We start from the raw sequence: 14,872 nt of genomic DNA, 5'->3' as shown, positions 1-14,872 counted from the left end.
AAATTCATGCATATCAAATTCATGCATATTCATTAATTGTTCTCAAATTCATGCATATTCATCAAATTGCTCGCAAATTCATGCATATTCATTAATTGCTCTCAAATTCATGCATATTCATCAAATTCATTAATAATTGCTCTCAATTTCATGCATATTCATTCATTTCTGTCGATTTCATGCATATTCATTAAATGCTCTCAATTTGATTAATTTCTGTCTATTTCATCCATATTGATTATTCCTCTCAATTTCATGCATAAGCATTTAATACATGCATATTCATATTAATTAATCACAGCCAGTTTTCATGTATATATTCATTCATATTCATCGATTGATGGATAGTAATGGGTTCCTGTCCATTTCATGCATATTACTGGAATTCAGTGATATTCATTGTATTCATGCATATTCATCAATTCCTCTCATTTCACACTTATTTGTTGATATCATGTCATTCTTTCGAAAGGCCTTTTCATTAGAAAAGAAAAATATACCTTTCAACTTTCTAGGCAGTTTGAGCCTCAAAAAAAGAAATCATACAAGTCTCATTTCTACACTTTTGAAGTTTATTCATAAAACTGTCTAATGTAAAAATGTACAGGACTCTTCCTAACTTAGCACAGAGGGAAATACCGCAAAAGAAAAGACAAATAAAATTAATATAAAAACAGAGATGTCTTTTATCCGAAACTACTCTCACTCCTTAGATATTACCGAAGAAATTGAAAAGAAAATTACTTGCTTTGAAACCCTGATTTAAACATAAATCTCATTAAGCTTTCCTTCAACTATCAATGATGATTCTTAAAACAAGATGATTTCACAGAAACAGTCTGAATAACTCAAAGCTAAGGTGACAAATGAAGTTCTTTTTTAGTCTTTTATTAATTCAGCTGACACAACAGAGCTGTTTCCTTTTCAATCCAGAAGAACATCAGTTGGTAGATAAACAGCAACAACGAAGTTTGTGGACTGCATGACCTAAAAATACAAAGGCATTTGTTTAAATTTAACCCAAGTAAATCACTTACACAAAAACTCATCTAACTGAGAATTCTTTTTCGGAAAACTTGTCTGAAAATACCACAGCCAACACTGAAGGATTGAGGAAAAAAAGTACCTTTTTCTTTTAGGAGCACAATAAAGTTATGGAAGACAAGTAATAAGTTGTTACAAGGTAACGCAGCAATCTTATCATTTTCAAGATGTCTTTCGTCTTTGTTTTGTTTAGGGTTTTGATAGGAAGCCACACTCACATTGTATATCATGACTGTTGCATACACAGAAGAAGCAAGTCTTTGACTGGTTCAGGAGCGAAGGATAGGCTTGCATTGATCCACATGGAGGGATTGTGGTAAAAATAAAATTCGGTCAGCATAAGGGCAATCAATTAATCTTCTGTCATTATTTAGATTATGCATAATCTTAATTCATGATCAAATCAAACAGATTTTTCCCATCCTCCACCACAACTTTAAAATCATTGTCATAATTAACGTCTTAAATAAAATAGTTACCTGGCACTACTCATTGTGCTCTCTTATGTGTTTCCTTGTTATTCATTCAATAAATATCCATAATTTCTCATTCACTCAATGGATATCTATCATTTCATGTATATTTGTCAATTTTCATACATATTCATGCATTCTCCACATTTTATGCACATTCATATATTCTCCTATTCATTACTATTCATTAGGGATACAATGAATTATTCATATGGCTTAACATTGGGGCTGTTGGCAAAACCCAGATCGGATCAACAAAACTCGGACTGGATCAACAACGCAATTCCCGCCCAAAGTAAACACATGAAATCCCTGGGTCACCAGTTAAGGTTACTTCCGACCTTCCCGGATGTCCTTCAGGAATAAATTCGTAAGCGCATTAGTTTCAATAAAATCCCTAACAAACTATACATCAGAAGAAAGCTCAATAAATGTCGTTTACGATAAAAATATTGTTGAGGTGAGTTTTCCTTTTGGTAAGTGTCAGGATCGGACCGGTAGGAATGAAACAGTCGAGGTTTCTTCTATTGAATTTATTGGGTATCGGATGCCGCAGAACAAGCAAAATCACTGCACAATGTTATTCACATGGCATCAATAAAGAAAAGTTTGTCAGGAAATTGATATTTAAAATATTTTTCCAGTGGCGTCCATTTACACAACAAATCAGAATATCAAACGGCCGAGACACTTTCGTTGATTGATGTCTTTTGAATAACGCTGTGAAATCATTTTGCTCATGCTGCGGCATCCGATACCCGATAAATTCAATAGAAGAACCCTTTGTGGTTTCACGTTTTACCAGCTCTTGACACTAAAAGGAAAACTCAGTTAAAAAATATACTTTATCTTGAACTACATTTATTAAGACCAAGAACAAAATAAGTATGCAAGGCTGGTTGTACAGCTGTGAGGTTGCATATTTTGTCTGTTAGGATTTTATTGAAACTAACGCATGTAAGATTTTTTTTCCGAAGGACATCCGCGAAGGTCGGAAGTAACCTTAACTGGTGACCCAGGGATTTCATGTGTTTACTTTGGGCGGGAATTTGTTATTGATCCGATCCAATCAGGTTTGGTCCAATCCGGGTCATTTAAAGAAAGGCATATGAAAAATATACCCCTTATTAATGACAGAAGCATTGCCCAGATAATACCGTGAAGCACCTACAAATTGTGAAAAACTTGTCGTCTTTTTTAGGTATTTGCCTACCTTGATGACTTTAAAGAGAGAATTAAATTGGTCCACTTCTTGTCCAAGTACTGTAGTCAAGGACTGGCATTATAATCGCTGTTCTCTAGGAGCCCATCAAATCAAGGAGGGAAAAACACCTACAGACATCATACAAAAAGGGTTAATCACCAATTCGATGCTAAACATTAGTTAAGAGGTATCAAAACCTATAGGTTTCCATGGTATTTAACGCTGGTTAGTGCTAACCATGCTTCCAGCAACCCAGGCCAGGATGCTTCGTGTTGATGATTTTGTTTCAAAATGGTTGCCGTGAAATTAATTTCACTACATTCAAGCAGCCCTTGTTACGTTCTCACAACCAAACAATCTTTAATTCTGAGCAACAGTAACAGGCAAATTAAGACTTATTCTAATGGAGAGAATATTAAGAATCACGGCTATTTTAGAGAAAAAAGGAAGCAACTATATATATAGTAAGTTTGGTCATGTAAGGAAATTGAAAGCCATTCACTGATTGGGCTTAGCAAACAGAGCTTGGTAAATGGAAAAATTGTATTCTCACCCGAGCTAGAACACTTGTAATTGTCCTCAAGAATCTTCCTAGAATTTTCCTAGAATGGTTGTCAGGCACCGCTGGTCCCAAGCATTCGTAAACCATCATCCACATGTGATCTGTAAAAAAACAAACAAATAATAAAGATGTGAACCCCTGAGTTCCATTTCTTAACCATGCAAGTTATATTGCATGTGTGATCTGCTATTACTAAAAATATGAAATAAAGTTGTAAAACAGTCTTAAAGCTTGTGTAACTTTCTTGACTTCTTTCCACACCGCAAGCAACCTCTCAGTTTTCTTTTTGCCCATCTTGTAAGGATGCAACCCTCGCGACAATTTTCATGGTTCCACTCATTCATCTTGGGAGGATCGCATTCTTACTTGACTCTCAAAGAGGAAAACGAGACTGATTGCATTCTCGTGATACCATGACCTTTCTAAACGTCTTCTACCCAACAAGAATCCATAGCCACAATTATAGGAATACTACAGTTATCTCCCCAAATATAATTCCAACAAAAAACCGTTCCCCCATCCAAAGCAAAATGAAAGTGCAAGTAGAACAAAAATGAACCAAATGTAAACTTTGGATGCACTTTGTGATGGCTCAAACCAGTTTCAACAATTTGAAGGGAATGTCTTATTAGAGGGATTGAACCTACAACACCATTTCACGTAAAGAAAATGTTATGATACGATATGAAACGCCAATTATAACTAAGACGACGTTCTATGTATGCCAATATAAGCTAGCATAGCAACTAACGAGCCATCCACATACACCCTCTATTTTGACTTCTAAACGCTTACATCAAAAACAAACTGGGTGACTCCCAAGTTTTGTTGCTGGGAAGTGATTACCAAGCGAGGTGAAGTCCTCTGAGAAATTATTAAAATTCAGAGCCACCTTAAAATTTTCCAATTGTAAAGGTAGCTCTGTTTCCGCTGCTGATAATTTTTTTAGCTTTGCAGAGAATTTTGTTTTAAGCTTGGTAATCACTTCCCAGCAATAAAAATTGGGAGTCACCAAGTTCATTGTTGAGATCTAACTGCTTACAGGCAAGAAATATGGTGTATATAGATGGATCTTGTTTCTATGGTAACCTATTACATCACCTTTCTAATGTACATTGTCAAGTAATTATTGTGGTTTTATATGGTGTTATAATGACAGCCGTTACGTGAAAAAGTTGTGTAGATCCAATCAATCTAAATAGTACATTTTCTTGAAAGCGCTGAAACTGGTTTGAGCCTCCTTAAAGATGCGTTTCCAAGACAGAGTAAAAATGGGACAGAACAATTTTTTTTTTTAAAAAAAGCCGATAACTTTTGAAAAGAAACAGTTACTTTTCATACGTTTTGTGAAGGAATCATAGATGCATTAACACGCAGATAGGAACTCACTGTATCTTAACAAAAAATTATCGAACCCGTGCCGTTCCATTTTTGCTCCGTGATGTAAATGCACCTTTATTGTCTCCTCAAGAATAGTTGCAACTGCCATTTTATAGAACAAACCTTTTTACCTGGCCAGTGATATAGGTGAGGGCATCCCAAGGAATCTGCCTTCTGTAAAGGACATCTTTAAATTGTCCAGAGCGCTCTCTCGACCCCAGTCTCTGAACTTGTACTGTTTAATGAACATCAAAGGAAAAACAAATCAGTACAAGCATGACAATTGTTGTGGGACAAAATTTGTAATTAATCAACAAAACACAGTTAATTATAATTAATAATGATAATAATAGTGATAATGATAAGGATGCTAATAATAAAAACAGTAATAATAATAATATTAATAATAACAAGAATAGCAGTGAAAACAACAACAACTTTGTTGAGGTTACCTGCATGGCCAAAGCACAACTGCGGCCTGTTACTTAAAACCCCTGATACTTTTTGGGTGTCAATTTTGCCGGGCACCGCCAACTCTTGATGTGTTATGATTGCCCTATTGTTCTGACAAGACAAGCTCTTGTATAATTACAATAGGGAACCCATAACATGTCCCAATTTATTCAAGATGGCAGCGTCAAAAAAATTGGAAAACAAAAATAAGCGATTTTGAAATTCACTTAATATTTCCAAGAGAAATGCTCTCTCATCTGTTTAGCTGCAGTGGAGGCTTCCTTTAAAGTGCTGAGAAAGGTGTGACCAAATTATTGAAAAAGAAGAGTTTCCCACTACAATGTGTCAAAGCACTGACCACTACACCAATATGTACAACTACTATCTTTCCTCCATAAACTCACGTCATAAACCAGGAAAAGAATACTTGAATGTATTTACCATAAAGGAAATTTCTTGCTTTGAAATAGGCACAAAAACCTCTGCTGTAAACTTGTTCCCTTATACGTTTACTGCTTACCCTGACATTCCAGTCCAGTTGACCAAACTTCTTTCTTTCCTGAATTATTTCATCCAAGATGCAAATGCCAAAGAAAAAAAATGCAAAAAAAATGGTCAGGCCTTTGAATCCAAAAATTTTAAAAGAGGTTGAACTGGAAGCAAGAATTGACCTGAAGAAAAGACTGGGGACAAGGGGTCTCTTTGCATTGGTCCTTCCTCATCTTCTTGCTCCTTCGCAACATTTTGTATCTCAACTTCCACGGCCTGAACTTGTGAGAATGACTATAAAAGTAACAAATCTCCAGTGTGGATGGGAAGAGGAGCTGGACAAGTAGCATACAAATACCGGTAACCAAAAACGAAACAACTTACTATGACTCTCAAATGTATCAGCACTGAGTTCACCAAAAGCTCTTTCAGGATTTGCTTTGAGCCCTTAGATGGCTTATTTGCTACTTTGACACTGTTCTGCAAAACCGTCACAGGAAAAGTCTTGGTTAGCATGCAATTCAGAAACAGTGCGAAGTCCTCCTGTACTTCCTGTACATTATAGAAAATGATAAAAAAGAACATGAAAACCAAGAAACCTCTATTACTAATGTTATCATCAAAAAGTTCATTCTAGCCAACACAAGCTGACAAACTAAATGTTATGCATGAACAATGCATAAAATTAATAGGATATTTTGACGATTTGGCAGCCATTTTGATTTCAGATTGTTTAAAAAGATATTATGGGATGCTCAAGAAGCAAATTACCGTAATATGCATTTTGCCCCCTGGGCATCCCATAATAGCTATTGGAACAATATAATTCAAAATGGCGGCTGTGTTGTCGAAGTAATTTCTTGTGCAGGCATTAGAGAGGTGACCAGAAAAAAAAGCACTTGGGATCACAGAGCCTCTAAAATGCAATGAAAAGTAAAATGTTGCAATTCCTTTGGGAGCTGTCTGACTTGGGCATTTTCTAACAGCAAGGTTGCCCTACTATAATTACTTGCCTTTGTTCTCGTCAACTTTAGCAGTTAAGGTATATTTGACGCAAAAATGACAGTTGACAAGCATGTCGATCCCTTTCAACTGATCCTAACCCACCTGCCAACAAACTAGCCTGCTCGCAGGCGGTTGGATGATCGAAAAAACTGGAATTCGTAGTGAGGTCTCCATCTTAGATTCGCGCAGCTGGGTCTGGGCCGGGTTGAGGGTCGGGAGGGGGGCGGGGAGAGGTGAGAGAGAAAAACCGCCTGCCCGAAAACCAGCCCCACTTGAGTAGCATCCCACCGACCATGGCGCTTCCGCGCTTCTCTCTCCTCTCCTCGCAACCCTCCCGACCCTCAACCCGGCCCAGACCCAGCCGCGCGAATCCAAGATGGCGACCTCATTACGATTTCCGGTTTTTTCGACCATCCAACCGCCTGCGAGCAGGCTACCAACAAACTCGCCTATGAGTTTTACTCACTAGTTTTTACCTGGAGGAAGATCCTGTCTCCTGTTTTAGTTGCATTGGTGATCATTTTCTCGGCCACAGGCCAATGACCTTGACCCAACAACATGACCTGAAGACTCCTATGAATGAAAGGCAAAACTGTACCTAAGCAAAAAATGTAATTTGAGCAAAATAAAATGAAACAAACCAACATACGATTGTTTGTGACTTAATTCATAACTTTTAGGGAGGGGGGGGGGGGGGGAATGTTGCAACATTTGGAAGTAGTAGCCACTGCTGTTCACAGCAGGACATTTCCTAGCCTGAATAGACCAATCTCAATATATTAAAATTCAACTTAACACAATAAACATGATTTTAAGGCTGTGGGGAATAAAAATACGGATTTGCATGAGTTTATTTCCCAGGGCCTGGAGATGATGCATTTTGTGTAGGACTGAATTTAAATATATCGAAGTTGGGTTATTTTGGACGACACCTTTTGTAAATCATATCAGCTGGAGTAGAAAATACAATAATACTCTAAATTTGTTTGTACCCCAAATTTGGAACAAGCATTGTGAAACAGGAAGCAATATGCTTATGCAAAATTTGAGGGGACAAACAAAGAGTATTATGGTATTTTCCGACTCTGTCAATTGCAGTCTTAAGGGTCGTCACACTTCTCCCCATACCTTCTAGTAGTCATGCAATGCTACTTCTGTTTGGACCAAAATCCTGCTGTGCAGCAAAATTAGAGGGTCCATTTTCTCGCTGACAACAAGAAATAACAGCTTGCTAGGAGATAGGGAAGATTGAAGACCGGTTGAAATGGCCGTTGGCAAAACCCAGATCGGATCAGATTGACAAAACTCAGACTGGATCAATAACACCAGACAACGCACTCAAATTCTGTGCCTTTCTCTCTTGTGCAGTCGTCTCCTCATTTATCAAGACTCGTCGAAATGTTTTTTTTGTCAAAGGTGATTACAAATCCCAAAGTGGAATTATGAAAGATAAGATGTGACGAATTGACGTCAATAAGCGAATTGACTGCGTACACAACGGTCTTCTTTTTCAAACATAAAAACTGACAATTCTTTACTTTACCCCAGTCCCTTCTAATTGCATAATAGCCTAAGTTAGAACCAGAACAAACGGGAACTGAATGTCAGTTGACAATGGCGCACGCACCAAAAATATCCATATCAGGCCATATTAGTCGAGTAGAATCCCAACTATTCTGCTGGCTCTCCTTTCGTCAACTGACCTTCCCTTTCTGTTGCTAAATCAGGCTATTGTTTAATTGTCAGGGACTGGGGTAAAGAAAAAAATTATTGTCAGTTTTCATGTTTGAAGAAGAAGACCGTCGGGCACGCAGTCAATTCGTCACATCGTATCTTTCATAATTCCACTTTGGAATCTGTCATCAACTCTGGAAAGAAACATTTAGATGAGTCTCAATAAATGAGGAGACGACTACACAAGAGAGAAAGGCATAGAATTCGACTTTTCCTGTCTTCAGCATGGTGTCTGGTAACCGTCTTCTTTTGGCGGGGATTTTGTTATTAATCCGGTCCGTGTTTTGTCAATCCGATCTGGTCCGGTCCGGTCCGGTCCGATCCGATCCAATCCGATCCGGATATTGCCAACGGCCGGTTGAAATTGGACTAGTCAGTAACGAAACATCCCTAATGCTAAGGCGTTACTAAGTCTCACCTTTATCTGTGGCTCATTTCTCGCACAAATCTCAGGAATATGTTCATGGGATCCAACCCAGTTGATAAGAGGTGTGGTGGGTCCCCACATCAGCATACAGGGTGTTGAGGTCGATTGATGGACTCTCCATGAACGTCTTGCCATAATTTTCACACAACAAAATCCAAAGAGCCGAAGATGACCTGTGTGTAAATACATATGTACAAATTTAATTCTACAGTTTTTTAATGTGAGCCTATAGCAACAAAGGTACACAATCAATAAGCCAATCAAAGGTAAGCGCATCCAACTGGCTCTGAGTGCAGAAAAATATGCTGCTGTGATTGGTTAACATAGCATGCAGTTTGCTCAACTTTCTTTTAACCTTCAACCAACCATTTGTCAATAAACCACTTTCAACTATTCAACCAACCAAAGAACATTAAAAGGCAAAAATCAAAACAATCAAAGCCAACACGAACAGGACTGCAGTTAAAACAAAGAACTGAAGATTAGGGGAGCAGAGAGTAAAAAAGATGTGGTCCTTTTTCTCCAGTGGCCCAATAAATTGCTTTCCGATTTGTATGGAAAGCCACAACTTTCTTATGTAATCCTTATTGTTTTGGTGTCGAAGGTTTGTCTTGATGTTTTGGAGTGGACTGTGAAAACATTATTATGTGACGAGGTTTGCTGGTTACATGTTGTGTTTCCATCACAATGTGTTGAGGTCTTTTGAAATGCTGTGTTTGTAATCACACAGAGGGAGAAACTAGACAGGTGATAAAAAACCTCACCACATGAAATGTAAACACAGCATGTCAAAAGAAGACCTCAACACATCGTGAAGGAAACAACACAAATTACACTGTAACCATTAAACCTTGTCACATAACGACAAAACCTCACCACACAATGACAAAACCACACCACAAGACAAAACTTTAACATCAAACAAATAAAGATTACATAAGAAAGCTCTAAGTTCTTTAGGCAACAGCAAGATTGAATAACCAAGAGGGTGCAGCTCCTAATGTTTTAGAGTCCCAGCACTACACAGATTGAGCAGATTTTAGACCATTATTTCTACCAACCTGGTATAATTTATTATTCACAATAAATAGCCTGGCATGAATAGTGATGCATGGCCGGCAAGGCTCCTATGCGAGTCTGACTTCACAAGGGAATCAATTTAAAAGAATGGTTTGGTCTTTGAATTAGCTGGGTAAAAATGAATAGGAAATGTACAGTAAGTTGCAGTTATCAATTTAAGGCATAATTAATTACAGAAACAGTACCTTCTCTTCTCTAAAAGCCTTCACAAACACCAATCACTGAAAACTTGTCAGACATTAGCCAAAACTGCCTTGCGGACCTTCACTTTCCTCAGTTATTTCTGTATTTTCACTTGTTGTTGAACAGCCATCATCTGAGCTTTCAGAGGGCAACGAAGGGTTTGGGCAAAGCTAAGAGATCAAAAACAAAGAATTGGCATTGATATATGTCCCTCATCCTCTGCCCCAAATGGTACAGTATTGCAATGCCTTTCCCATAGACCATATTCATAAATGACAGTCCATAAAATTATTCCTTTGTCCTTGTGCTAATAAGACCAACTAGCCTTGTTCGCATGGAGATAATACCAAAAAAACCGAGCCCGGTTGTATGGTCTCATTCGCATGATGATAAAAGACTAATAATTATTATTTGTTGTCTGTCATTAATGAATACAGTCTAATATCTCATAAAAAACTGCTCATCTTAGTGCACGTGATCCGTTTGATTTTCAAGATATGAAAGCTACATTGTGTCTTGTTATCTCCCTTTTTAACTTCTGTTCATGCCATTGTTTTGCAATCACTTTGCACTATTGCCAGAATTATCTTATAATCTTCTGAATTGAAAGAGGGTGCGCAAGCAATACCCCCTTCCCAGCTGGGCCCTTCTGCTATCGATCTCAGAGATCCGTGGACGAGGGCTTTTTTTCAGCCCACTTCATGGACTGTTGATTTCAGTCTGCGTTTGAAAAATTCTGATCACATGATAACATTTTTTGTGACTCTGTGGTTTTGAAAATACTGACCATGTGGCGCTAGTCCTTCATTCTTTCCACAGCCGAGAAAAGAAAAAAAGCCTGAAGAAAATTTTCCACCTTCTTCTCATTTCCTCGGTCAAGGCTTTTCCTGGGTTACCCATAATAGCAAGTCGGCTGGTTTTAATCGTTGTCAACATTGTTTTCTCTTTGGGGAGAGCAACAGAAAATAGCATCACGAGATCAGTTTTTCGAAACTGCAGAGCTGCAAAAATGTTAACCATAGACTGACATCAACGGTTTGTGAAGTGCATGGGCTGAAAAAAAGCCCTTGTCCACGGACACCTGAGATCGATAGTAACACAATTTTGATCAGAAACAAGCAAATAACCCAGCCCTGTCTCATCATTGTTTTGGAGTGAGGAGATATCATAATACTTAATTTATGAAGAAAAAAAAGGTTTTTTTTAAATGACAAGATAAAAATCATCTCAACAATTTTGTCTGGGATTGGAGGTTGGAGCAATTTTGAAGATTAGGCAAAGTAACGGAGATTTGAATTTCAAGCTACTTTGCTGGAGACCCCTCCCCTTACTCTAACAATATGCCCAAAAACTACAACAACAAAAACGAACAAAGATACATCATATCTCTATCAATGCTATGTTAACAATGACTGGCTTGCTGACTAAAGTACTTCTTCCTTCAAGCTAGCGAAAGCCTGAAACATTAGTCCTAAAGTGAAAAGGCACAATAATATTTACAAGAAGCAAGAAGCCAGTAAAATGTTAAAGTGCATATGCAGCTTTGACAACAGATGTTGTACAAATGAGACCAGATCGAGTTTGGAGAATGTAATAAACTGATTGATTTGCACTCATGTACAACATTAACTGAGAAACTGGTACATGCATCACTGTGAGCCTACTCTGACGATGAAGGCAATAATGCTTATGATGAGAATGATGATGATAATGGACATTGAGGACAGTGTCTTGGATGATAATAAACATTAATAATGGCAATGTACAGTAACTATGGTAACCTTGACAACAACAATAATATTAATAACTGCAAGTTTAAGAAGAAATGTCTCTAAGATGAATCGCACCCTGGAAAAGAGCACAAAGCATGATCGATAGTCACTTTGCAAGGCTCAGCTCCCCCACGTATGCAGAGGAGCAGTGCTAGAGCATAAGTGCACAAAATTTATCATGGAAAGTGTTCAGGTTCACACGAAGCTTTCTGTTGCCAGCAATTTACAGTTCACAGTTATCACAACGGCAAAGCGGACTGATTCACAAAACAATGGAGACAAAGTAATATACCACAGCAACAAATATGCACAATCCCAGTAAAATACAACAGAGATACATGCAATACCAATCCAATGAAATTAAAAGTTGCAAAGAGACACATAGTGAGTGGGAAAGTTTTTTCTTCAGTGCCCCAACTAAATGACCAACTCTTTGCTCTTTATATCTTTGATTTGAATGCCCTCATCAAAAAAACTAAGAAGTCGTATTTGCGAAAAAGATTTTTCCGCATCACTGAACATACCCATTAGGTTTTGAGGTCCAACTGTTTCTGGATCAAGTCATGAGCACATCATCTCCTGCTTCCCCTTTCAACACTGCTGTTTTAAATCAAGTGGCTGCTCTAACTTTTTCTCTTTCATAAACGTTGGTGGTGATATAATATTATCTTTCAAGAGCCTTAAACACTAAGTTTGAATGAGGCTGATAAAATAATTATGTAATAAGCAAGTGACTGGGGGAGGGCTTGGGATACAAACTTCCCACAGTTAGACACCTTAAAAATTAAGCATGTCACAAAAAGCATAATCTCCATCTCACCTTAACAAAAGTCTGCTTGAACAAGATTGGTTCCAAGACTGGGTCCAGGGTCTCTTCGACTTCTTCCAGAAGCACAGGCATACCAATAGCAATGCAATTCTCGAATGTTCACAGAAAATATTCTGGTCTGTGAGCTTGATCACTAAGTGGTCCATTCTTGGCCTCTTTTTCTCTGATCCAACAGTTAGCCTGAGAATTGTTACAGAGAAAAAAGGAAATTCAAGGTCTTGAGTAGCTCTCTGAAGACATGAGGTGATTCTTATTTTGCTACCTGAACTGAAAACTTTAAGCCAACGATGCACGGTTCAACATTTGTTGATCAACAAAATAATGTTGAACAGTGTGTCGTGTCATGTTGAATATTGAAATATGCCATTCAACACGTTGAATGTTGTTGAACGATGTTGAATGAAAATAGAGACCAGCTCTATTCTGTTCAACACGTTTGTGCAACATTGTTCAACATTTTTTGAGCAACAAATGTTGAAAGATGTTGAACCGTGTATCATCAGCTTAAGACTAAACAATAGAAATGTTAGTATGAAATGAATTGAAAATAGAAGTTAGCTACCATGTGTGCAGATACAAGTTCCAGTCTAGGAATGGTCAAACCCTTTTTCGCCAGGCGTGATTTTGCGGCCAGTAAGCCTAGGTTGACACTGGAAGCTTGATGGACCACTGCGTACACGGCAGCTGATGTTCCGGCCCCACTTGTGTCTCCAAACATGTGTAAATCGATAGCTTCCTTAAAGCCTGCCAAACTGTGTCGAACTTGAACTTGGTCTGGAAGGCTCCTCTCAAATCTCTTCCACTGGTTTGCGACCATCTCGGGTACTTTCTGGTCCCATGGGAGATGTTGGTCACAGACTTCTCGATACAAAAGTTTTCCCACAATTGATACCGGTGAAGCTAGACCAAGGGCATCATAAACTGAAGCAAGGAACCTCAAAATTTTTCTTTTAGATACTTCTTGGGAGGCATGTCGGAGTGTGACAGCGATGGTGTCTTCGGGTTTTGTTCCATGGTAGCCCCAACATCTTGGTTTCTCTGGGTGTGATCATCACTTGCTTCTAACTCTGGCTCATTTGAATGCCACTTGTGTAATTCAAACTGTGCTTGTCCAAATACTGTGACAACCGATTCTTTCAGCTTGCGCACCTTCTCTGTCGTTTCTCCACCGGTGATAACATCGTGGATGTATAGACTCTTCTTGACTTCTTCCACTGCACATGGGTATCTTTCTTTCATACCTTGTGATGATGCAGTGTTCCTCCTAACAAGAATGGTGACTGGATAAGTCCGAACAATGCATGGGTAAATCTCAAAACTTCTACATTTCATGTTTCTTTGTCCTTGATCCAGTGAAATCTCAGGGCATCTCGATCCTCCAGTCGTATACGGACTTGCAGGAATGCCTGTTTGAGGTCACCTACCAATGCCACAGGTTTCAATCGGTTTCTTACCAGAATGTCCCACAGCAAGTTTTGGAGGGGTGGTCCTGTTTCAAAACAGTCGTTCAGTGACGGACTTCTTTTGTTCGATCTAGCTGATGCATCGAAGACAATTCACAGTTTTGTGGATTCTGCAAACTCTCTGACAACAGGCTTATGTGAGATGTAGAATTCTCTTCCCACTGGATCTGAAGACACTCTCTCTATGATTCCTTTCGCCAACTGGTCTTGAATGACTTCATCATACTGGTTCAGAAGGTTGGGCTCTTTTTGCAGTTTCTTGAGGAGGCTTTCCAGTCTTCTCAGACTTCCCTGTTTATTGTTTGGGAGGAGATCACGGCCATGTTTCCATAGTAACCCTGTTTCACACCATCCATCGTCACTGTGTCTCAATTGCTCCTTAAAATCATTGTACACTGATTGCTGATCACCGTCTGGTCTGTCCTGAAGACCTAACACGTCTAGACTGCATAGCTGCTCGTAACCAGTGGACGAGGTTCTGGCAAGACAAATGCTCCACATGTGTGCTTCTTTTCCAGCCAACATTATTGTCCATCCCAGTGAAGTTAGCTCAGCAACTGGTTCGCCAGCTTTTCCAATCCGTGGCTTTGTGTCAGTCTTAACTCTGGAGTACTCACTTGCTCCCAGTATCAAATGGATGGGTAGCTCTGGCTTCTTGTCCTCATCATTCATGAATACTCCCTGCAGGTGGGGGTACTAGTTAATCTTGTCAGCATATCTTGGGTCAGGGATGGTCAGCAGAACACTTCTATCTACCTTAATGACTGATGTGGC

At 38.7% G+C, this 14,872-nt stretch overlaps 1 protein-coding gene across 1 annotated transcript; it reads right to left on the bottom strand.

Moving 5' to 3' along the window:
* Positions 1-555: 555 nt before the first annotated feature.
* LOC138056836 (dynein axonemal heavy chain 6-like) lies at positions 556-13,193 on the bottom strand. Its single transcript, XM_068902747.1, has 11 exons — positions 13,140-13,193; positions 12,331-12,909; positions 10,037-10,204; positions 8,763-8,944; positions 7,087-7,183; positions 5,990-6,157; positions 5,637-5,675; positions 4,795-4,898; positions 3,275-3,384; positions 2,731-2,849; positions 556-987 (listed from the first exon to the last, which is right to left on the bottom strand). The coding sequence occupies exons 5-9, from the start codon at positions 7,168-7,170 to the stop codon at positions 3,336-3,338; spliced, it is 444 nt and encodes a 147-aa protein (XP_068758848.1). The 5' UTR covers positions 7,171-7,183; positions 8,763-8,944; positions 10,037-10,204; positions 12,331-12,909; positions 13,140-13,193; the 3' UTR covers positions 556-987; positions 2,731-2,849; positions 3,275-3,335.
* Positions 13,194-14,872: the final 1,679 nt, after the last annotated feature.

The sequence above is a fragment of the Montipora capricornis genome, chromosome 7 (genome assembly GCF_036669925.1).
Source record: "Montipora capricornis isolate CH-2021 chromosome 7, ASM3666992v2, whole genome shotgun sequence".
Taxonomy (NCBI): domain Eukaryota; kingdom Metazoa; phylum Cnidaria; class Anthozoa; order Scleractinia; family Acroporidae; genus Montipora; species Montipora capricornis.
The sequence above is the reverse complement of the archived record's forward strand: the minus strand, read 5'-3'. Positions and strand labels throughout refer to the sequence as shown.

Bases quoted from the DNA above. Each gene is read 5' to 3' on its own strand.
- LOC138056836 (XM_068902747.1), bottom strand. From the start codon at position 7,170: ATGTTGTTGGGTCAAGGTCATTGGCCTGTGGCCGAGAAAATGATCACC. The intron at 5,676-5,989 runs GTAAGTTGTTTC...GAAATAATTCAG, and splicing joins TGATACATTTGAGAGTCATA to GAAAGAAAGAAGTTTGGTCA. The intron at 4,899-5,636 runs GTAAGCAGTAAA...TTCATTAAACAG, and splicing joins AACTGGACTGGAATGTCAGG to TACAAGTTCAGAGACTGGGG.